Genomic DNA, 24,490 nt, shown 5'->3' with positions numbered 1-24,490 from the left:
CATTACCCAGTGGTACCACATTACCCAGTGGTACCACGTTACCCAGTGGTACCGCATTACCCAGTGGTACTACATTACCCAGTGGTACCACGTTACCCAGTGGTACTACATTACCCAGTGGTACCGCATTACCCAGTGGTACTCCATTACCCAGTGGTACCACGTTACCCAGTGGTAACACATTACCCAGTGGTACCGCATTACCCAGTGGTACTCCATTACCCAGTGGTACCACGTTACCCAGTGGTAACACATTACCCAGTGGTACTCCATTACCCAGTGGTACCACGTTACCCAGTGGTACCACGTTACCCAGTGGTAACACATTACCCAGTGGTACCCCGTTACCCAGTGGTAACACATTACCCAGTGGTACCACGTTACCCAGTGGTACCACGTTACCCAGTGGTAACACATTACCCAGTGGTACCCCGTTACCCAGTTGTAACACATTACCCAGTGGTACTCCATTACCCAGTGGTACTACATTACCCAATGGTACCACATTACCCAGTGGTACCACATTACCCAGTGGTACCACATTACCCAGTGGTACTACATTACCCAGTGGTACTCCATTACCCAGTGGTACCACATTACCCAGTGGTACCACATTACCCAGTGGTACTCCATTACCCAGTGGTACCACATTACCCAGTGGTACTACATTACCCAGTGGTACTACATTACCCAGTGGTAACACATTACCCAGTGGTACTACATTACCCAGTGGTACTACATTACCCAGTGGTACCACATTACCCAGTGGTACTACATTACCCAGTGGTACTACATTACCCAGTGGTACCACATTACCCAGTGGTACTACATTACCCAGTGGTACCCCGTTACCCAGTGGTACCACATTACCCAGTGGTACCACGTTACCCAGTGGTACTCCATTACCCAGTGGTACTACATTACCCAGTGGTACTACATTACCCAGTGGTACCACATTACCCAGTGGTACTCCATTACCCAGTGGTACCACATTACCCAGTGGTACCACATTACCCAGTGGTAACCCATTACCCAGTGGTACTACATTACCCAGTGGTACTACATTACCCAGTGGTACCACATTACCCAGTGGTACTACATTACCCAGTGGTACTCCATTACCCAGTGGTACCACATTACCCAGTGGTACTCCATTACCCAGTGGTACTACATTACCCAGTGGTACCACATTACCCAGTGGTACTACATTACCCAGTGGTACTCCATTACCCAGTGGTACCACATTACCCAGTGGTACCACATTACCCAGTGGTACTCCATTACCCAGTGGTACCACATTACCCAGTGGTACCACATTACCCAGTGGTACTACATTACCCAGTGGTACTACATTACCCAGTGGTACCACATTACCCAGTGGTACTACATTACCCAGTGGTACTCCATTACCCAGTGGTACTACATTACCCAGTGGTACTCCATTACCCAGTGGTACTACATTACCCAGTGGTACTACATTACCCAGTGGTACTCCATTACCCAGTGGTACTACATTACCCAGTGGTAACACATTACCCAGTGGTACTGCATTACCCAGTGGTACCACATTACCCAGTGGTACTCCATTACCCAGTGGTACTACATTACCCAGTGGTAACACATTACCCAGTGGTACCACGTTACCCAGTGGTAACACATTACCCAGTGGTACTCCATTACCCAGTGGTACCACGTTACCCAGTGGTAACACATTACCCAGTGGTACCACGTTACCCAGTGGTAACACATTACCCAGTGGTAACACGTTACCCAGTGGTACTCCATTACCCAGTGGTACCACGTTACCCAGTGGTAACACATTACCCAGTGGTAACACATTACCCAGTGGTACCACATTACCCAGTGGTACCACGTTACCCAGTGGTACCGCATTACCCAGTGGTACTACATTACCCAGTGGTACCACGTTACCCAGTGGTACTACATTACCCAGTGGTACCGCATTACCCAGTGGTACTCCATTACCCAGTGGTACCACGTTACCCAGTGGTAACACATTACCCAGTGGTACCGCATTACCCAGTGGTACTCCATTACCCAGTGGTACCACGTTACCCAGTGGTAACACATTACCCAGTGGTACTCCATTACCCAGTGGTACCACGTTACCCAGTGGTACCACGTTACCCAGTGGTAACACATTACCCAGTGGTACCCCGTTACCCAGTGGTAACACATTACCCAGTGGTACCACGTTACCCAGTGGTACCACGTTACCCAGTGGTAACACATTACCCAGTGGTACCCCGTTACCCAGTTGTAACACATTACCCAGTGGTACTCCATTACCCAGTGGTACTACATTACCCAATGGTACCACATTACCCAGTGGTACCACATTACCCAGTGGTACCACATTACCCAGTGGTACTACATTACCCAGTGGTACTCCATTACCCAGTGGTACCACATTACCCAGTGGTACCACATTACCCAGTGGTACTCCATTACCCAGTGGTACCACATTACCCAGTGGTACTACATTACCCAGTGGTACTACATTACCCAGTGGTAACACATTACCCAGTGGTACTACATTACCCAGTGGTACTACATTACCCAGTGGTACCACATTACCCAGTGGTACTACATTACCCAGTGGTACTACATTACCCAGTGGTACCACATTACCCAGTGGTACTACATTACCCAGTGGTACCCCGTTACCCAGTGGTACCACATTACCCAGTGGTACCACGTTACCCAGTGGTACTCCATTACCCAGTGGTACTACATTACCCAGTGGTACTACATTACCCAGTGGTACCACATTACCCAGTGGTACTCCATTACCCAGTGGTACCACATTACCCAGTGGTACCACATTACCCAGTGGTAACCCATTACCCAGTGGTACTACATTACCCAGTGGTACTACATTACCCAGTGGTACCACATTACCCAGTGGTACTACATTACCCAGTGGTACTCCATTACCCAGTGGTACCACATTACCCAGTGGTACTCCATTACCCAGTGGTACTACATTACCCAGTGGTACCACATTACCCAGTGGTACTACATTACCCAGTGGTACTCCATTACCCAGTGGTACCACATTACCCAGTGGTACCACATTACCCAGTGGTACTCCATTACCCAGTGGTACCACATTACCCAGTGGTACCACATTACCCAGTGGTACTACATTACCCAGTGGTACTACATTACCCAGTGGTACCACATTACCCAGTGGTACCACATTACCCAGTGGTACTACATTACCCAGTGGTACTCCATTACCCAGTGGTACTACATTACCCAGTGGTACTCCATTACCCAGTGGTACTACATTACCCAGTGGTACCACATTACCCAGTGGTACCACGTTACCCAGTGGTACTCCATTACCCAGTGGTACCACATTACCCAGTGGTACTACATTACCCAGTGGTAACACATTACCCAGTGGTACCACGTTACCCAGTGGTACCGCGTTACCCAGTGGTACCACATTACCCAGTGGTACTACATTACCCAGTGGTACCACGTTACCCAGTGGTACTACATTACCCAGTGGTACCGCATTACCCAGTGGTACTCCATTACCCAGTGGTACCACGTTACCCAGTGGTAACACATTACCCAGTGGTACCGCATTACCCAGTGGTACTACATTACCCAGTGGTACCACGTTACCCAGTGGTACCACGTTACCCAGTGGTACCACATTACCCAGTGGTACTCCATTACCCAGTGGTACCACATTACCCAGTGGTACCACATTACCCAGTGGTACTACATTACCCAGTGGTACCACGTTACCCAGTGGTACCACGTTACCCAGTGGTACCACGTTACCCAGTGGTACTCCATTACCCAGTGGTACCACATTACCCAGTGGTACCACATTACCCAGTGGTACTACATTACCCAGTGGTACTACATTACCCAGTGGTACCACATTACCCAGTGGTACTACATTACCCAGTGGTACCACATTACCCAGTGGTACTACATTACCCAGTGGTACTCCATTACCCAGTGGTACTACATTACCCAGTGGTACTCCATTACCCAGTGGTACTACATTACCCAGTGGTAACACATTACCCAGTGGTACCACGTTACCCAGTGGTAACACATTACCCAGTGGTACTCCATTACCCAGTGGTACCACGTTACCCAGTGGTAACACATTACCCAGTGGTACCACGTTACCCAGTGGTAACACATTACCCAGTGGTAACACGTTACCCAGTGGTACTCCATTACCCAGTGGTAACACATTACCCAGTGGTACTCCATTACCCAGTGGTAACACATTACCCAGTGGTACTCCATTACCCAGTGGTACCACGTTACCCAGTGGTAACACATTACCCAGTGGTACCGCATTACCCAGTGGTACTACATTACCCAGTGGTACCACGTTACCCAGTGGTACCACGTTACCCAGTGGTACCACATTACCCAGTGGTACTCCATTACCCAGTGGTACCACATTACCCAGTGGTACCACATTACCCAGTGGTACCACATTACCCAGTGGTACTACATTACCCAGTGGTACCACGTTACCCAGTGGTACCACGTTACCCAGTGGTACCACATTACCCAGTGGTACTCCATTACCCAGTGGTACCACATTACCCAGTGGTACCACATTACCCAGTGGTACTACATTACCCAGTGGTACTACATTACCCAGTGGTACCACATTACCCAGTGGTACTACATTACCCAGTGGTACCACATTACCCAGTGGTACTACATTACCCAGTGGTACTCCATTACCCAGTGGTACTACATTACCCAGTGTTACTCCATTACCCAGTGGTACTACATTACCCAGTGGTACCACATTACCCAGTGGTACCACGTTACCCAGTGGTACTCCATTACCCAGTGGTACTACATTACCCAGTGGTAACACATTACCCAGTGGTAACACATTACCCAGTGGTACCACATTACCCAGTGGTACTACATTACCCAGTGGTAACACATTACCCAGTGGTACCACGTTACCCAGTGGTACCGCGTTACCCAGTGGTACCACATTACCCAGTGGTACTACATTACCCAGTGGTACCACGTTACCCAGTGGTACTACATTACCCAGTGGTACCGCATTACCCAGTGGTACTCCATTACCCAGTGGTACCACGTTACCCAGTGGTAACACATTACCCAGTGGTACCGCATTACCCAGTGGTACTCCATTACCCAGTGGTACCACGTTACCCAGTGGTAACACATTACCCAGTGGTACTCCATTACCCAGTGGTACCACGTTACCCAGTGGTACCACGTTACCCAGTGGTAACACATTACCCAGTGGTACTCCATTACCCAGTGGTACTACATTACCCAGTGGTACCACGTTACCCAGTGGTACTACATTACCCAGTGGTACCGCATTACCCAGTGGTACTCCATTACCCAGTGGTACCACGTTACCCAGTGGTAACACATTACCCAGTGGTACCGCATTACCCAGTGGTACTCCATTACCCAGTGGTACCACGTTACCCAGTGGTAACACATTACCCAGTGGTACTCCATTACCCAGTGGTACCACGTTACCCAGTGGTACCACGTTACCCAGTGGTAACACATTACCCAGTGGTACCCCGTTACCCAGTAGTAACACATTACCCAGTGGTACCACGTTACCCAGTGGTACTACATTACCCAGTGGTACCACATTACCCAGTGGTACTACATTACCCAGTGGTAACACATTACCCAGTGGTACTACATTACCCAGTGGTACTACATTACCCAGTGGTACTCCATTACCCAGTGGTACTCCATTACCCAGTGGTACTACATTACCCAGTGGTACTACATTACCCAGTGGTACCACATTACCCAGTGGTACTACATTACCCAGTGGTACTCCATTACCCAGTGGTACTACATTACCCAGTGGTACTACATTACCCAGTGGTACCACATTACCCAGTGGTACTCCATTACCCAGTGGTACTACATTACCCAGTGGTAACACATTACCCAGTGGTACCACGTTACCCAGTGGTACCACATTACCCAGTGGTACCACATTACCCAGTGGTACCACATTACCCAGTGGTACTCCATTACCCAGTGGTACTACATTACCCAGTGGTAACACATTACCCAGTGGTACTACATTACCCAGTGGTACTACATTACCCAGTGGTACTCCATTACCCAGTGGTACTACATTACCCAGTGGTACCACATTACCCAGTGGTACCACGTTACCCAGTGGTACTACGTTACCCAGTGGTACTCCATTACCCAGTGGTACCACGTTACCCAGTGGTAACACATTACCCAGTGGTAACACATTACCCAGTGGTACTCCATTACCCAGTGGTACCACGTTACCCAGTGGTAACACATTACCCAGTGGTAACACATTACCCAGTGGTACCACATTACCCAGTGGTAACACATTACCCAGTGGTACTCCATTACCCAGTGGTACCACGTTACCCAGTGGTAACACATTACCCAGTGGTACTCCATTACCCAGTGGTACTCCATTACCCAGTGGTACCACGTTACCCAGTGGTACCACGTTACCCAGTGGTAACACATTACCCAGTGGTACCCTGTTACCCAGTGGTAACACATTACCCAGTGGTACCACGTTACCCAGTGGTACCACATTACCCAGTGGTACTCCATTACCCAGTGGTAACACGTTACCCAGTGGTACCGCATTACCCAGTGGTACTCCATTACCCAGTGGTACCACGTTACCCAGTGGTAACACATTACCCAGTGGTACCACGTTACCCAGTGGTACTCCATTACCCAGTGGTACCACGTTACCCAGTGGTAACACATTACCCAGTGGTACCACGTTACCCAGTGGTACTACATTACCCAGTGGTACCCCGTTACCCAGTGGTACCCCGTTACCCAGTGGTAACACATTACCCAGTGGTACTACATTACCCAGTGGTAACACATTACCCAGTGGTACCCCGTTACCCAGTGGTAACACATTACCCAGTGGTACCACGTTACCCAGTGGTACTACATTACCCAGTGGTACCACGTTACCCAGTGGTACCACGTTACCCAGTGGTACCGCATTACCCAGTGGTAACACATTACCCAGTGGTACTACATTACCCAGTGTTACCCCAGATTAAGGCTAGGCGTGGCCCTGACCATCAATAATCAATCCCATCCCCCCTGTCTGTAAAGGAGTCGTACGCTGTCCTAAACAAATACGAGTTGTCGGTGGCCAAGGAGGAGGCGGAGAAGGTGGACACTCTGCGCTACACCTGGGAGAAGCTTCTGGGCCGCAGCACGCAGGTGCAGAACCAGCTGGTGTCCCTGCAGCCCAACTTCAGGGGAGAGCTCATCAGCAACGTGGAGACGTTTGTGGAGGACTGCCATCACTTTTACCAGGACTACGACAAGGTGCAGGCAGACACGGGCATTCCTGCCTGCACGCACAAGCGCTCATTTGGAATATAGAGATGCTCCACACACACACACGCACACACACACACACACACACACACACACACACACTGATTGACCTCTCCTGGACTCTCACATAAGTGAGATATCGCACTTATTTGCACTTTATGTAGTCTTGCGTACTGTTCCGTGTTGCACCATGGTCCTGAACAAACACCATTTTGTAAGATAAATAGAGGAATGACAATAAAATTCCATTTGACTTGAATTATTCTTTTTGTCTGACCAGGATGGGCCCATGGTTGCTGGGCTGGCCCCCCAAGATGCCAGCGACAGGCTCATCATGTACCAGGTTTGTTACAGTATACATTCTCAGGGATGCAAAACCAATCCATGCCAACGTAAACCAGATGTGTTACATATTCATAGATTACAAAAACAAAAAACAAATACATAAAATACATCATACTTGAACTAAAAACACCCTAAAGTGGTTCAGTTGTGTGAAGTTTAACGCATTTTGAAAACTCGGCCTACATTCAAAAATGTCACAATTCATTTACACAGCTGGAGGGAAGGAGGGGTGGCTGGGTGGATGGATGAATGGATGGAGGGATGGATGGATGTAGTAACGTAAACCTCTCGTTCCTCAGAATCGCTTTGACAACCTCTTCCGCAAGTACATCACGTACACGGGAGGGGAGGAGCTGTTTGGCCTGGCCGTGACCCCGCACCCCCAGCTCCTGGACATCAGGAAGCAGCTCATCCTGTTGCAGAAGCTCTACGGCCTCTACAACAGCGTCATCGACACGGTCAACGGCTACTACGACATCCTCTGGGCCGACATCCACATCGAGAGGATCAACAACGAGCTGTTGGACTTCCAGAGCAGGTCTGTGCCTCCGCTTCCCTCCTGCTGGCTGAGGCTCGCTCCAGGGCGCTACCATGGCCATACCTTGACTGTCCATGTGATCGACTTTCTTTGAAAGACGTTGAACGCTCAGTGCTTCCTCCGTCTGTGGTACATAGCAGCAAGGGAAGATGGGGAGTGGAATGATGTATCTGGGGGAGTTTAGATGCGGATCATGGAGGTGAGGGGAGAGGGTCCCAGAGGACCAGGGTTAAGAAAAGCTGCTCTAGATAGACCTCTTGCTGCGAGTGAACATGTGTTTTAAAACAATCTTCTCCCGCAAGGTGCCGCAAGCTCCCTCGCGCTCTCAAGGAGTGGAAAGCATTCCTGGACCTGAAGAAAACCATTGACGAGTTTAACGAGTGCTGCCCCCTGCTGGAGTTGATGACCAACAAGGCCATGATGACGCGCCACTGGAGGCGCATCACAGAGGTGACGGGTCACAGCTTTGAGGTGGATACGGATGCCTTCAAACTCCGCAACATCATGGAAGCACCGCTGCTCAAATATAAAGAGGAGATTGAGGTGAGGCCCTGTTGTTCCTGTGGACCATTGTAGCTGAGATGGTCTTGCTGCATTGTAGTTGTAGGGGTGCCAAAACCAGCCAGAGAGCAAAAACCTACAGGCAGCTAGCTCTCCAGGAACAGGGTTGGAAATCCCTGATATAGGAGAAACCCTGGCTCGGAGAGGTCCGTGTGCAGAGTGCAGAGTGGATGTCGAGTGCAGTTTCACGAGCAGCTGTCTGTCTCGCAGGACATCTGCATCAGTGCCGTGAAGGAGAGAGACATCGAACAGAAGCTGAAGCAGGTGATCGCTGAGTGGGACAACAAGACGTTCACCTTCGCCAACTTCAAGACGCGTGGGGAGCTGCTGTTGAGGGGGGACAGCACGTCGGAGATCATCACCAACATGGAGGACAGCCTGATGATGCTGGGCTCGCTGATGAGCAACAGGTATAGGCCATAAGGCCATGGATCAGATGACATTAGACCAGACGACATGACATAGTACCTTACACCAGATGACATAGGGCCATGGGCCAGATGACATGACATAGGACCTTAGACCAGATGACATTAGTAACTTAGACCACCTAATATTACATTGTACCATAGACCAGATGGCAATAAACAGAAATATTTTCACAAGCACTCTACAGTTTTTGTTAACATTGTTGTGATTGAACAGCTGTTCAGTTCCAATTTAAGCTTGATCGCTTCTACAATGAAGGGAAAGAATGGAGCCAGATAAATTAACAACATGATAATTATTATTATTATTTAGATGACATCATGTTAATCACATTCAGTGGACCGATCCCTCATGGAGCCTCTCCAGTGGTGCAGTGATCGGACTGTGAGGCTGTGGTCTTTCACAGGTACAACACTCCCTTCAAGGCCCAGATTCAGAAGTGGGTTCAGAACTTGTCCAACACCACCGACATCATAGAGAACTGGATGACGGTGCAGAACCTGTGGATCTATCTGGAGGCTGTGTTCGTAGGAGGAGACATCGCCAAACAACTGCCTAAGGTGAGATAAGACAGGCGGCTGGGAAGTCTGTTAAAATGATTTTCTAGTTACCGAGTAAGTAAAGGGCACTTTCTGAGTCTAGATGTTTCCCCCATAAGACCTGGCCATGCACTTTTGGTGGTTCGCTAGTGATATTCATGATCTATTAGTTTGAAGTGCTTATTTAGAGTCTATGTAATGGCATTCTTTATAAACTGTCTTGGCAATGCTAGGAAGCCAAGCGTTTCTCCAACATCGACAAGTCGTGGGTGAAGATCATGATGCGCGCCCACGAGATGCCCATCGTGGTGCAGTCCTGCGTGGGCGACGAGACCATGGGGCAGCTGCTGCCCCACCTGCTGGAGCAGCTGGAGATCTGCCAGAAGTCCCTCACTGGGTAAACACACAGGGCACTATGGGGGTAAACACACAGGGCTCTAGGGGGAAACACACAGGGCACTAGGGGGAAACACACAGGGCTCTAGGGGGTAAACACACAGGGCACTAGGGGGAAACACACAGGGCACTATGGGGGTAAACACACAGGGCTCTAGGGGGTAAACACACAGGGCACTAGGGGGAAACACACAGGGCTCTAGGGGGTAAACACACAGGGCTCTAGGGGGTAAACACACAGAGCTCTAGGGGGTAAACACACAGGGCTCTAGGGGGTAAACACACAGAGCTCTAGGGGGAAACACACAGAGCTCTAGGGGATAAACACACAGGGCTCTAGGGGGTAAACACACAGGGCTCTAGGGGGTAAACACACAGAGCTCTAGGGGGTAAACACACAGGGCTCTAGGGGGAAACACACAGGGCTCTAGGGGGTAAACACACAGGGCTCTAGGGGGTAAACACACAGGGCACTAGGGGGAAACACACAGGGCTCTAGGGGGTAAACACACAGGGCTCTAGGGGGTAAACACACAGGGCTCTAGGGGGTAAACACACAGGGCACTAGGGGGTAAACACACAGGGCTCTAGGGGGTAAACACACAGGGCTCTAGGGGGAAACACACAGAGCACTAGGGGGTAAACACACAGGGCTCTAGGGGGTAAACACACAGGGCTCTAGGGGGTAAACACACAGGGCACTAGGGGGTAAACACACAGGGCTCTAGGGGGAAACACACAGAGCACTAGGGGGTAAACACACAGGGCTCTAGGGGGTAAACACACAGAGCTCTAGGGGGTAAACACACAGGGCTCTAGGGGGTAAACACACAGAGCTCTAGGGGGTAAACACACAGGGCTCTAGGGGGTAAACACACAGGGCTCTAGGGGGTAAACACACAGAGCTCTAGGGGGAAACACACAGAGCTCTAGGGGATAAACACACAGGGCTCTAGGGGGTAAACACACAGGGCTCTAGGGGGTAAACACACAGAGCTCTAGGGGGTAAACACACAGGGCTCTAGGGGGAAACACACAGGGCTCTAGGGGGTAAACACACAGGGCTCTAGGGGGTAAACACACAGGGCACTAGGGGGAAACACACAGGGCTCTAGGGGGTAAACACACAGGGCTCTAGGGGGTAAACACACAGGGCTCTAGGGGGTAAACACACAGGGCACTAGGGGGTAAACACACAGGGCTCTAGGGGGTAAACACACAGGGCTCTAGGGGGAAACACACAGAGCACTAGGGGGTAAACACACAGGGCTCTAGGGGGTAAACACACAGGGCTCTAGGGGGTAAACACACAGGGCACTAGGGGGTAAACACACAGGGCTCTAGGGGGAAACACACAGAGCACTAGGGGGTAAACACACAGGGCTCTAGGGGGTAAACACACAGAGCTCTAGGGGGTAAACACACAGGGCTCTAGGGGGTAAACACACAGAGCTCTAGGGGGTAAACACACAGGGCTCTAGGGGGTAAACACACAGGGCACTAGGGGGTAAACACACAGGGCTCTAGGGGGTAAACACACAGGGCACTAGGGGGTAAACACACAGGGCACTAGGGGGTAAACACACAGGGCTCTAGGGGGTAAACACACAGGGCTCTAGGGGGTAAACACACAGGGCTCTAGGGGGAAACACACAGGGCTCTAGGGGGTAAACACACAGGGCACTAGGGGGAAACACACAGGGCTCTAGGGGGTAAACACACAGGGCTCTAGGGGGTAAACACACAGAGCTCTAGGGGGTAAACACACAGGGCTCTAGGGGGTAAACACACAGAGCTCTAGGGGGTAAACACACAGGGCTCTAGGGGTAAACACACAGGGCTCTAGGGGGAAACACACAGGGCACTAGGGGGTAAACACACAGGGCACTAGGGGGTAAACACACAGGGCTCTAGGGGTAAACACACAGGGCTCTAGGGGGAAACACACAGGGCTCTAGGGGGAAACACACAGGGCACTAGGGGGTAAACACACAGGGCTCTAGGGGGTAAACACACAGGGCTCTAGGGGGTAAACACACAGGGCTCTAGGGGGAAACACACAGGGCACTAGGGGGTAAACACACAGGGCACTAGGGGGTAAACACACAGGGCACTAGGGGGTAAACACACAGGGCACTAGGGGGTAAACACACAGGGCACTAGGGGGTAAACACACAGGGCTCTAGGGGGTAAACACACAGGGCACTAGGGGGTAAACACACAGGGCACTAGGGGGTAAACACACAGGGCTCTAGGGGGTAAACACACAGGGCTCTAGGGGGTAAACACACAGGGCACTAGGGGTAAACACACAGGGCTCTAGGGGGTAAACACACAGGGCTCTAGGGGGTAAACACACAGAGCTCTAGGGGGTAAACACACAGGGCACTAGGGGTAAACACACAGGGCTCTAGGGGGTAAACACACAGGGCTCTAGGGGTAAACACACAGGGCACTAGGGGTAAACACACAGGGCACTAGGGGGTAAACACACAGAGCTCTAGGGGGTAAACACACAGGGCACTAGGGGGTAAACACACAGGGCTCTAGGGGGTAAACACACAGGGCACTAGGGGGTAAACACACAGGGCACTAGGGGGTAAACACACAGGGCTCTAGGGGTAAACACACAGGGCACTAGGGGGTAAACACACAGGGCTCTAGGGGTAAACACACAGGGCACTAGGGGGTAAACACACAGGGCACTAGGGGGTAAACACACAGGGCACTAGGGGGTAAACACACAGAGCTCTAGGGGTAAACACACAGGGCACTAGGGGGTAAACACACAGGGCTCTAGGGGTAAACACACAGGGCACTAGGGGGTAAACACACAGGGCTCTAGGGGTAAACACACAGGGCACTAGGGGGTAAACACACAGGGCTCTAGGGGGTAAACACACAGGGCACTAGGGGGTAAACACACAGGGCACTAGGGGGTAAACACACAGGGCTCTAGGGGGTAAACACACAGGGCTCTAGGGGGTAAACACACAGGGCACTAGGGGGTAAACACACAGGGCTCTAGGGGGTAAACACACAGGGCACTAGGGGTAAACACACAGGGCTCTAGGGGGTAAACACACAGGGCTCTAGGGGTAAACACACAGGGCACTAGGGGGTAAACACACAGGGCACTAGGGGGTGAACACACAGGGCTCTAGGGGGTAAACACACAGGGCACTAGGGGTAAACACACAGGGCTCTAGGGGGTAAACACACAGGGCTCTAGGGGTAAACACACAGGGCACTAGGGGGTAAACAAACAGGGCACTAGGGGGTAAACACACAGGGCTCTAGGGGGTAAACACACAGGGCACTAGGGGGTAAACACACAGGGCACTAGGGGGTAAACACACAGAGCTCTAGGGGTAAACACACAGGGCACTAGGGGGTAAACACACAGGGCACTAGGGGGTAAACACACAGGGCTCTAGGGGGTAAACACACAGGGCACTAGGGGGTAAACACACAGAGCTCTAGGGGGTAAACACACAGGGCACTAGGGGGTAAACACACAGGGCTCTAGGGGGTAAACACACAGAGCTCTAGGGGTAAACACACAGGGCACTAGGGGGTAAACACACAGGGCACTAGGGGGTAAACACACAGGGCTCTAGGGGGTAAACACACTGCACTACAGGGGCAGTAGAGGGCGGTGTTGCCAGACCATGATGGTGATCTGTCACCACTGTGCTCGTGGCTCCAGCTACCTGGAGAAGAAACGTCTCCTGTTCCCTCGGTTCTTCTTCGTATCGGACCCCGCCCTGCTGGAGATCCTGGGCCAGGCCTCGGACTCCCACACCATCCAGGCTCACCTGCTCAACATCTTCGACAACATCAAGTGTGTCCGCTTCCACGACAAGGTGCAGGCCCCCCTCCACCCACCCCACCCCACCACGCACACACAAACACACACAACCCCCCCCCCCCCACACACACACACACACACATGCTCCTGTGTGACAGGACACAAGCAGAAACATTTGAATGAAGAGTGTCGTGAAACACCCTTCATTCACACCTTGCACATCAAACAAACCATAGAATGTGTTCACTAAGCAGACGTTCTGTATCCAAATGGAGGGGGTTTCAACCTCTGGCCTTTTGATGAGTTAAATGTTCTGCTACTGAGATTTGCCCCTCCTCCAGATACCCTAACAGTTAACGTGTGTGTCTGTGTGTGTGTCTGTATGTCTCTGTGTGTGTGTGTGTGTCTGTGTGTGTCTATGGGTGTGTCTCTGTGTGTGTGTCTCTGTGTGTGTGTCTGTGGGTGTGTCTGTGGCTGTGTCTCTGTGTCTGTGTGTGTGGGTGTGTCTTTGTGTCTGTGTGCCTGTGTGTGTGTGGGTCTCTGTGTGTGTGTCTGTGTGTGTGTTAGATGTATGATCGTATCATGGCCATCTCGTCCCGGGAGGGAGAGACAGTGGAGCTGGACCGTCCGGTTGTTGCCGAGGGCAACGTGGAGGTGTGGCTTAACGCCCTCCTGAAGGAATCCCAGAGGTCTTTGCACCTGGTGATCCGACAGGCGGCCTTGGCCATTCAGGACTCGGGCTTCCAGCTCATAGACTTCCTGGATTCCTTCCCTGCTCAGGTGAGCTGTGATCCTATCTATCTGGCCTTGATGGGCTTGTGATGTATATTGTGCTGTTTTCTGTTTTCTGTAGTGTGTAGTTGTTGTTTAGTGTCTCTTTGCCCAGGGACAACAGATGTCCAATCAGCTGCTAGCTAACTCTGGGGCGATTACTTTTTAAATCGTGCGCTGTCCCTGTGAACTGTACAATTAATGAAAAGGCCACAACAGAGTCTGGGTTATACTTCATCGCAAAGTCAAATGAATTGTAAAGTATTATTTATCTAACACCCTTTCATCCCTTGATCTGCAGTCAAACGAGCTATCCCTATCACACGGCTGGTTTCCACCGACAATTTAAATGTGTTGACTTCTTGACTAAGTACAGTTCAACAATGTCACAGCAAGGATTTCTAACAAGACCAATATCTGTATTATGAAAGATTTCAGATAGGAACAACCTGTGCTTCAGCCTTCTGCCCACACAGCAAGTGTTCATGAAGCTGACGCTTTCATCCAGAGCAGCGTTCCGAGGAGGGACTTGGACCTGCACAACCTCTTGACTCACAATCCAATGCTTTAACCACTGAGCTCCATCTGTCGTACCCGTGTCCAGGTGGGTCTGCTCGGGGTGCAGATGATCTGGACCAGAGACTCGGAGGAGGCCCTGACCAACGCTCGCTACGACCGCAAGATCATGAACAAGACCAACCAGCTGTTCCTGGAGCTGCTGAACACGCTCATCGACATGACGACCAGGGACCTGGGCGCGGTGGAGAGGACCAAGTACGAGACCCTCATCACCATCCACGTCCACCAGAGGGACATCTTCGATGACTTGGTGAGTCCCAAACCATTCTTGCTGATATCGTGTCGGCCTGTTTCAGTGACACCAATTGCTATTGTAATATTGCGATCAGGGGTTGAGGACATTTTGAATACGTCATTGGATGATACGTCATTATTTCAGTTCCCGTCCACTGTTGCAATCTGCACACAACTAATCCATCCCTCTTCTCCCCTCTTATCCTCCTCTCTCCCTCCTCTCTCTCCTCTCCTCTCTCCTCCCCTCTTCTCCCCTCTTCTCCTCCTCTCTCCCTCCTCTCTCCTCCCTCTTCTCCTCTCTCCCTCCTCTCTCCTCCTTCCTCCCCTCTCCTCTCTCCTCCTTCCTCCCCTCTTCTCCTCCTCTCTTCTTCCTCTTTCCTTTTCCCATCCCCTCCTCGCTCTCTCCCCTCTCCCCCAGTGTCGACTTCACGTCAGGAGCTCTATGGACTTTGAGTGGCTGAAGCAGTGTCGTTTCTACTTCAACGAGGACTCTGACAAGATGATCATCAATATCACTGATGTCAGCTTTGTCTACCAGAATGAGTTCCTGGGCTGCACAGACAGGCTCGTCATCACCCCACTCACTGACAGGTGTGTGTGTGTGCCTGTGTGTGTGTCTGTGCCTGTGTGTGTGTGTTGACCTCAGGCCCTGTGCCTGTATTTTATCATGAGTCATTTCTTCGTTGTTTTTCTGCTTTTTTGAGACATAATGTCAGTGTCCATTAGTGCAAATTAACCTCTGTATGTATCTGGAAGACTGAAAAGCATTCATTAGTGTGTGTGTGTGTGTGTGTGTGTGTGTGTGTGTGTGTGTGTGTGTGTGTGTGTGTGTGTGTGTGTGTGTGTGTGTGTGTGCGTATGTGCGTATGTGCGTGTGTGTGTGTATGCATGTGTGTGTGTATGCATGTGTGTGTGTTTGTGCGTGCGTATGAACGTGTGTGTGTGTGTGTCAGGTGCTACATCACGCTGGCCCAGGCCCTGGGCATGAGCATGGGCGGGGCCCCAGCAGGGCCTGCAGGGACGGGGAAGACCGAGACCACCAAGGACATGGGCCGCTGCCTGGGGAAGTACGTGGTGGTCTTCAACTGCTCCGACCAGATGGACTTCAGAGGACTCGGCAGGATATTCAAAGGTAGGAACTCCCTCCATTACATTAGAGGATATTTAACAATGTCATAGAATAGAATATCATATAATACATTTAATATAATAAATGTAATGTTGCATAATATGATATCATATTCAGTAGTATAATGAAATATTATATAATATAGTGACTTGATGGGATTAATACATAATAGTAAATCCTTTATATTATTATATATAATATAATATATAGTAATGTAATAGAGTACAACATAATATCACATAATAAATATACAAAAATATATGTATTGTAATATTGTATAATATAATTAATATAATATTTAGTCATTCTAATCAATATTATATGCAGTGTGATGTGATGCAGTGTGATGTGATGCAGTGTGATGTGATGCTATGTGATGTGATGCTATGTGATGTGATGCAGTGTGATGTGATGCAGTGTGATGTGATGCAGTGTGATGTGATGCTATGTGATGTGATGCAGTGTGATGTGATGCAGTGTGATGTGATGCTATGTGATGTGATGCAGTGTGATGTGATGCAGTGGGATGTGATGCAGTGTGATGTGATGCAATGTGATGTGATGCTATGTGATGCAGTGTGATGTGATGCAGTGTGATGTGATGCTATGTGATGTGATGCAGTGTGATGTGATGCAGTGTGATGTGATGCTATGTGATGTGATGCAGTGTGATGTGATGCAGTGTGATGTGATGCTGTGTGATGTGATGCAATGTGATGTGATGCAGTGTGATGTGATGCTATGTGATGTGATGCTATGTGATGTGATGCAGTGTGATGTGATGCAGTGTGATGTGATGCAGTGTTATGTGATGCAGCGTGATGTGATGCTATGTGATGTGATGCAGTGTGATGTGATGCTATATGATGTGATGCAGTGTGATGTGATGCTATGTGATGTGATGCTATGTGATGTGATGCAGTGTGATGTGATGCAGTGTGATGTGATGCAGTGTGATGTGATGCTATGTGATGTGATGCAGTGTGATGTGATGCAGTGTGATGTGATGCTATGTGATGTGATGCAGTGTGATGTGATGCAGTGTGATGTGATGCAGTGTGATGTGATGCAGTGTGATGTGATGCAGTGTGATGTGATGCTGTGTGATGTTCCTGCTGTGACAGGCCTGGCCCAGTCCGGCTCCTGGGGCTGTTTTGATGAGTTCAACCGTATCGACCTGCCGGTGCTCTCCGTGGCAGCGCAGCAGATTGCCATCGTGCTGACCTGCAGGAAGGAGCGTCGCGCCAGCTTCATCTTCACCGATGGAGACAGCGTCGACATGAACCCTGAGTTTGGCATCTTCCTCACCATGGTGAGACATCCAGGGAAAGCATCCAAGCACTAAACACTTTACATTCAGATGACCTTAACTGCCATGTAACTAGCATATAACTACTTAGTTACATGCTAGTTACATGTCCCTCCTGTGGCTGGACCAATCAGAACCCAGGCTATGCAGGACGGCAGGAGCTCCCTGAGAACCTGAAGATCAACTTCCGCTCGGTGGCCATGATGGTTCCCGACCGCCAGATCATCATCCGGGTGAAGCTGGCCAGCTGTGGCTTCATAGACAACATGGAGCTGGCTCGCAAGTTCTTCACCCTCTACAAGCTGTGCGAGGAGCAGCTTTCTAAACAGGTGACCTCAGTGAACAACAGAATGACTTTGACAGGGTCGGGGTCGAGGGTTATGGGTCAGGGGTTAGGGGTGAGGGTAATGAGTGAGGGTTATGGGTGAGGGTCAGGGTTTGGAGTCATGGGTGTTGTATTGGGTTATATCAGACTGAAATTGTCTCGCAAGTATGAATATATGTGAATGTAAGTCGGCTTGATAGATGAGACAGCTGTTTTCCCTCATATCTTCATATAGTGTACTTCCTGTTTACTTCCTGTTTACTTCCTATGTAATTTCTGTTCCCTTCCTGTTCCCTTCCTGTTTCCGCAGGTCCATTACGACTTTGGGCTCCGCAACATCCTGTCCGTTCTGCGCACCCTGGGAGCAGCGAAGCGAGCGAATCCCACCGACACCGAGTCCACCATCGTCATGAGGGTGCTGAGAGACATGAACCTGTCCAAACTGGTGAGCAGCAGGCAGGAAAAAAATAAAATATTAATTGAAAATGCTGGTAAAAACAGTGGTACCATATGCATGTTCGTGTCTGTGTGGAACAGATCGATGAGGACGAGCCCCTGTTCCTGAGCCTGATAGAAGACCTCTTCCCTGGGATCCAGCTGGACAAGGCAGGCTACCCCGACCTGGAGACAGCCATCGACAAACAGGTGAGGGGAGAGAGAGAGGTAGAGGGAGAGAGAGAGAGACACACAGAGAGAGAAGGACAGAGAGAAACTTTACCAAAACAAAATACTGGCTGTCGTTTCTTGTGTTGTTGATGTATGGTTGTCTGTTGTTGTGCCTCTTGCTTTGGCAATACGGTTGTAATGACTGTTATGCTAATAAAGCTAAATTGAATTGAATTGAGAGAGAAGGACAGACAGAGAGAGAGAGAGAGAGAGAGAGAGAGAGAGAGAGAGAGAGAGAGAGAGAGAGAGAGAGAGAGAGAGAGAGAGAGGTGGAGGGAGAGAAAGTGAGACACAGAAAGAGAGGTGGAGGGAGAGAGAGAGAGAGAGGGAGAGAGGGGGGAGAGAATAAGAGACAGGGATAGGTGGAGGGAGAGAGAGGGGAGAGAGAGAGCTCTTTAGAACTTCTCTCCGCGTGCCTGCAGGTGTCAGAGGCTGGCCTGATCAGCCACCCTCCCTGGAAGCTGAAGGTGATCCAGCTGTTTGAGACCCAGAGGGTCCGTCACGGCATGATGGCCCTGGGGCCCAGCGGAGCCGGGAAGACCACCTGCATCCACACCCTGATGAGGGCCATGACAGGTACACACCTGCATCCACACCCTGATGAGGGCCATGACAGGTACACACCCCTCCAGGCTGCTGCCAGCATCAAAGATACCTGAACCGATAAATTCATACTGGAATATCACTTGAATAAAGGGAGTATGTTGTTGTAGTGTTTGTAATATTTTTATAGGGACTATTTTCTAACTTTGGAATATTTGTACAGTTACGATATTGTGATTCAAACTGTAAAAACGTGTCACAGCATATCACCGGAATGACAGTTTCAATGTCAAAAGCGGGTTGACTTAATCAACTCTGAGTGTGTGCGCTTCACGGTGTTTGTGTGCGCTTCACGGTGTTTGTGTGTGTGTTCAGACTGTGGCCAGCCCCACAGAGAGATGCGCATGAACCCCAAGGCCATCACCGCTCCCCAGATGTTTGGCCGTCTGGACGTGGCCACCAACGACTGGACCGACGGGATCTTCTCCACACTCTGGAGGAAGACCCTCAGAGCCAAGAAAGGTAGGAGGGAGGAGGGAGAGGAGGAGGGAGAGGAGGAAGACCCTCAGAGCCAAGAAAGGTAGGAGGGAGGAGGGAGAGGAGGAGGGAGAGGAGGAAGACCCTCAGAGCCAAGAAAGGTAGGAGGGAGGAGGGAGAGGAGGAGGGAGAGGAGGAAGACCCTCAGAGCCAAGAAAGGTAGGAGGGAGGAGGGAGAGGAGGAGGGAGAGGAGGAAGACCCTCAGAGCCAAGAAAGGGAGGAGGGAGGAGGGAGAGGAGGAGGGAGAGGAGGAAGACCCTCAGAGCCAAGAAAGGGAGGAGGGAGGAGGGAGAGGAGGAGGGAGAGGAGGAAGACCCTCAGAGCCAAGAAAGGGAGGAGGGAGGAGGGAGAGGAGGAGGGAGAGGAGGAAGACCCTCAGAGCCAAGAAAGGGAGGCAGATCCAAGAAAGGGAGGAGGGAGGAGGGAGAGGAAGAGGGAGAGGAGGAAGACCCTCAGATCCAAGAAAGGGAGGAGGGAGGAGGGAGAGGAGGAGGGAGAGGAGGAAGACCCTCAGAGCCAAGAAAGGGAGGAGGGAGGAGGGAGAGGAGGAGGGAGAGGAGGAAGACCCTCAGAGCCAAGAAAGGGAGGAGGGAGGAGGGAGAGGAGGAGGGAGAGGAGGAAGACCCTCAGAGCCAAGAAAGGGAGGCAGATCCAAGAAAGGGAGGAGGGAGGAGGGAGAGGAAGAGGGAGAGGAGGAAGACCCTCAGATCCAAGAAAGGGAGGAGGGAGGAGGGAGAGGAAGAGGGAGAGGAGGAAGACCCTCAGAGCCAAGAAAGGGAGGAGGGAGGAGGACCCTGCTACCAGTGCAGGGTCCTCTGCACTGGTAGCAGAGATGTGGTTACTTTCCACTGCGTGTTGCTTTGTACCACTGAAACGCTGTTAGGACACTGCAGTTCTAATCCTTGATCTGCTGTACTCTCAGGCTATATGCTCTGTTTGAATGTCGCTTTGGATAAAAGTGTATGTTAAATTCATAAAAATGTCAAGTGTCAAATGTGGCAGAAGACCTGTTTATTGAGGTCTATCCATCTAACAGTAAGTGTGTAAGGATGGATCTGTGTGAGCAGGCAGGCCGGAAAGACTCACGACAATTAGGAAAGGGTTGACTCGGTTTTATTAGCTCGACGTCGGATCATGCCACCAATCCACAACAGAGTGGCTAGCATGAGTGAAGACTCTCTCTTACAAGAGGGCTTAAATACAGTATCTGGACATGTTCAAACATAGAATGCACAGAATCGCTTCCTTAACGGGTCTTCAGTGGTCAGTGCACTGATACACTAGAACGTTCAACAGGTGAAGTGGTCGTTAATCACATAAGTCCCCGTTTGTACATTATTTGCCTTACTGTCTCGTAACTGTCTGGGCTGTGTGCTATATTCTGCTCAGAGGGGGGGCCTCGCTGTATGACCTCTTGACCTCACAGAGACTTAAGCTTCTATGTACACAGAAAATCTGCATATCAAAGTGTGTGTGTAGTTGGAGACCTTATTCCTCCTGGGATCATAGTGTGAACAGTGTTCATGTTGGTGGCGTGCCCAATAGAACTTTGTCATCATACAGTAGCTGAAAAGTCTCAAGGCTGTGTTCCCTTCTTCATATTTAAAAAGTCATGCTTCATCCATGAGCTCCTGTTTATAAACAGAGTTCATAGGAACGCTCACATTTTCATCCAAAGAAACATACAAATAATGCTTGGAGAGCACAGCAGACGACCGAGGAACACAAGTGCACAGTTCAGTGTCTGTCTCTCGCTTTGGTAAAGGGTTACTGCTACAGGAAAACCACCCAGATACAATTCTGCAGATACAAGATGCCCTTTGATTGGCTGTTCAGTGGCCCTGGCACGCACCTGGGAGTGTGTCATGAAGGATGTGTTGTACAGCTCATTCCAGCCGGTATGATATACCTTTGGGAGCCGTCGACTTCAAAGCAGGAACAGGCTCCATGGTTGTCTACACTCCTAGATGAAGAGAGTTGTACTTTTCCTTCACTCGAGTACAGACCCCTTTCATCTTTAATGCATCTTATCCTCTTCTCATCAAAGAAGGTGATTTGCTACTTTTTTAAGGGGGGTTTCTTGGGTTTAATCTTTAGATTCCCCCTCACAGAGAACTGCTATCTCCTGCTTCCCCTCCCGCTCTGTGCCAGTGTTCTTGCGCAGCTTTGAAGAAACGGAGAAGCTTTTCTTCTTTTGGAAGTCAGTCTCCTGCATAGCTTAGACCCTGACCTGAAGTCAGTCTCCTGCATAGCTTAGACCCTGACCTGAAGTCAGTCTCCTGCATAGCTTAGACCCTCACCTGAAGTCAGTCTCCTGCATAGCTTAGACCCTGACCTGAAGTCAGTCTCCTGCATAGCTTAGACCCTGACCTGAAGTCAGTCTCCTGCATACAGCTAACATGCTAACAAAACACGTCTCCATGGAGATGGGAGATGACTCAACGTCTGTGGATGCCGTTTGACCTCAGGCTTTTTTTTTTATCCATGTTTTGTTTTTATTATTAATTCAGTCATTGTTATCTGGTACCTATCTCGTGTAGGAAAACTTGTAGATAATTTTTTTGTGTGTTACATTTGATTAATAGTGATAATTACAATGTGTTAAAATGAGTACGTTAACATGTACAAATAATTTCCATTATTATGTAAAGTCAATATTCCTACTCATAGGTTTTTTCATGAAAAGGAATATTACACTAATATATTCCTGTTTCCATGCAGCTGAGCATACTCTGATTAACTGGTTGGTTTGAGAACGTCTCAGAGCTGAGCGTGAACAGGCAGGAGTGCATGCGGCGCAAACTGCAGTAAAAACCTCTGTTTAGACGCATATTCTGAATATGCTGTATACATGTGCAAAGACCACTCCTAAAATCCAAATCATATCTGCCTATCCCACATGTCTTCATTGGAAGATGCTACATTCGGAATATGTTCCAATTCATAATATTCAAATGTAATATACTGTTTACATGACTCGTTGAAATTGGGAATATTGTCAATGTACAGTAGTTCATGTAACCCAAGCGTAAAGTATTGCTATGTAGTTACATGGTAGTTAATGTGTAAAGTGCCGCCCATCTCTGTACAGGAGAAAACATCTGGATCGTTCTGGACGGGCCAGTGGACGCGATCTGGATCGAGAACCTGAACTCTGTCCTTGACGACAACAAGACCCTGACCCTCGCCAACGGAGACCGCATCCCCATGGCAACCTGCTGCAAGGTGCTCCCGACCATGACCCCTGACCCCTACTGCAAGGTGCTCCCGACCATGACCCCTGACCCCTGCTGCAAGGTGCTCCCGACCATCACCCCTGACCCCTACTGCAAGGTGCTCCCGACCATGACCCCTGACCCCTGCTGCAAGGTGCTCCCGACCATGACCCCTGACCCCTGCTGCAAGGTGCTCCCGACCATGACCCCTGACCCCTACTGCAAGGTGCTCCCGACCCTGACACCTGACCCCTGCTGCAAGGTGCTCCCGACCATGACCCCTGACCCCTGCTGCAAGGTGCTCCCGACCATGACCCCTGACCCCTACTGCAAGGTGCTCCCGACCATGACCCCTGACCCCTGCTGCAAGGTGCTCCCGACCATGACCCCTGACCCCTGCTGCAAGGTGCTCCCGACCATGACCCCTGACCCCTACTGCAAGGTGCTCCCGACCCTGACCCCTGCTGCAAGGTGCTCCCGACCATGACCCCTGACCCCTACTGCAAGGTGCTCCCGACCCTGACACCTGACCCCTGCTGCAAGGTGCTCCCGACCATGACCCCTGACCCCTACTGCAAGGTGCTCCCGACCATGACCCCTGACCCCTGCTGCAAGGTGCTCCCGACCCTGACACCTGACCCCTGCTGCAAGGTGCTCCCGACCATGACCCCTGACCCCTGCTGCAAGGTGCTCCCGACCCTGACACCTGACCCCTACTGCAAGGTGCTCCCGACCATGACCCCTGACCCCTGCCTTACATCCTCACCCCTGACCCTGACACTCACCCATAACCTCTGAGCCTCATCCATGACCCCTGACCCCTGACCTTCCCATGCCCCTACCCTTTGTAAAACACATAAATAATGATACGTTGTGTTATGTAGTGTGTTAACCTGCAGGGTGTTGGTCCTGCAGGTGGTGTTTGAGCCCCACAACATCGACAACGCCTCCCCCGCCACCGTGTCCAGGAACGGCATGGTGTTCATGAGCTCCTCCGTGCTGCCCTGGAGCCCCATCCTGGAGGTCTGCTGACACACACACACCCGCGCACACACACAGACACCCTCCCCACACACACACACACAAACACACACACCCACACACATACACCCCCACACACACACAAACACAGACACACACAAACCCACAGACACACAA

General features: G+C 50.6%; 1 protein-coding gene across 1 annotated transcript in view; it reads left to right on the top strand.

Annotated features, from left to right (window-relative positions):
• dnah5 (dynein, axonemal, heavy chain 5) overlaps positions 1-24,490 on the top strand; it is a 91,665-nt gene that overhangs the window by 26,688 nt on the left and 40,487 nt on the right. The window contains exons 25-44 of the mRNA XM_062466486.1: positions 7,174-7,392; positions 7,685-7,747; positions 8,049-8,287; positions 8,590-8,830; positions 9,059-9,258; positions 9,684-9,837; positions 10,050-10,213; positions 13,922-14,078; positions 14,591-14,803; positions 15,399-15,623; positions 16,026-16,198; positions 16,561-16,739; positions 17,861-18,048; positions 18,180-18,374; positions 18,681-18,815; positions 18,908-19,015; positions 19,459-19,612; positions 19,955-20,101; positions 23,209-23,342; positions 24,248-24,355. Of these exons, the coding sequence (XP_062322470.1) occupies positions 7,174-7,392; positions 7,685-7,747; positions 8,049-8,287; positions 8,590-8,830; positions 9,059-9,258; positions 9,684-9,837; positions 10,050-10,213; positions 13,922-14,078; positions 14,591-14,803; positions 15,399-15,623; positions 16,026-16,198; positions 16,561-16,739; positions 17,861-18,048; positions 18,180-18,374; positions 18,681-18,815; positions 18,908-19,015; positions 19,459-19,612; positions 19,955-20,101; positions 23,209-23,342; positions 24,248-24,355 (3,396 nt within the window). The remainder of the gene's footprint in view (positions 1-7,173; positions 7,393-7,684; positions 7,748-8,048; positions 8,288-8,589; positions 8,831-9,058; positions 9,259-9,683; positions 9,838-10,049; positions 10,214-13,921; positions 14,079-14,590; positions 14,804-15,398; positions 15,624-16,025; positions 16,199-16,560; positions 16,740-17,860; positions 18,049-18,179; positions 18,375-18,680; positions 18,816-18,907; positions 19,016-19,458; positions 19,613-19,954; positions 20,102-23,208; positions 23,343-24,247; positions 24,356-24,490) is intronic.

This window comes from Osmerus eperlanus, chromosome 7 (genome assembly GCF_963692335.1).
Source record: "Osmerus eperlanus chromosome 7, fOsmEpe2.1, whole genome shotgun sequence".
NCBI classification, from domain to species: domain Eukaryota; kingdom Metazoa; phylum Chordata; class Actinopteri; order Osmeriformes; family Osmeridae; genus Osmerus; species Osmerus eperlanus.
Note: the sequence above shows the minus strand (reverse complement) of the source record. Positions and strands in the feature narration are given on the sequence as shown.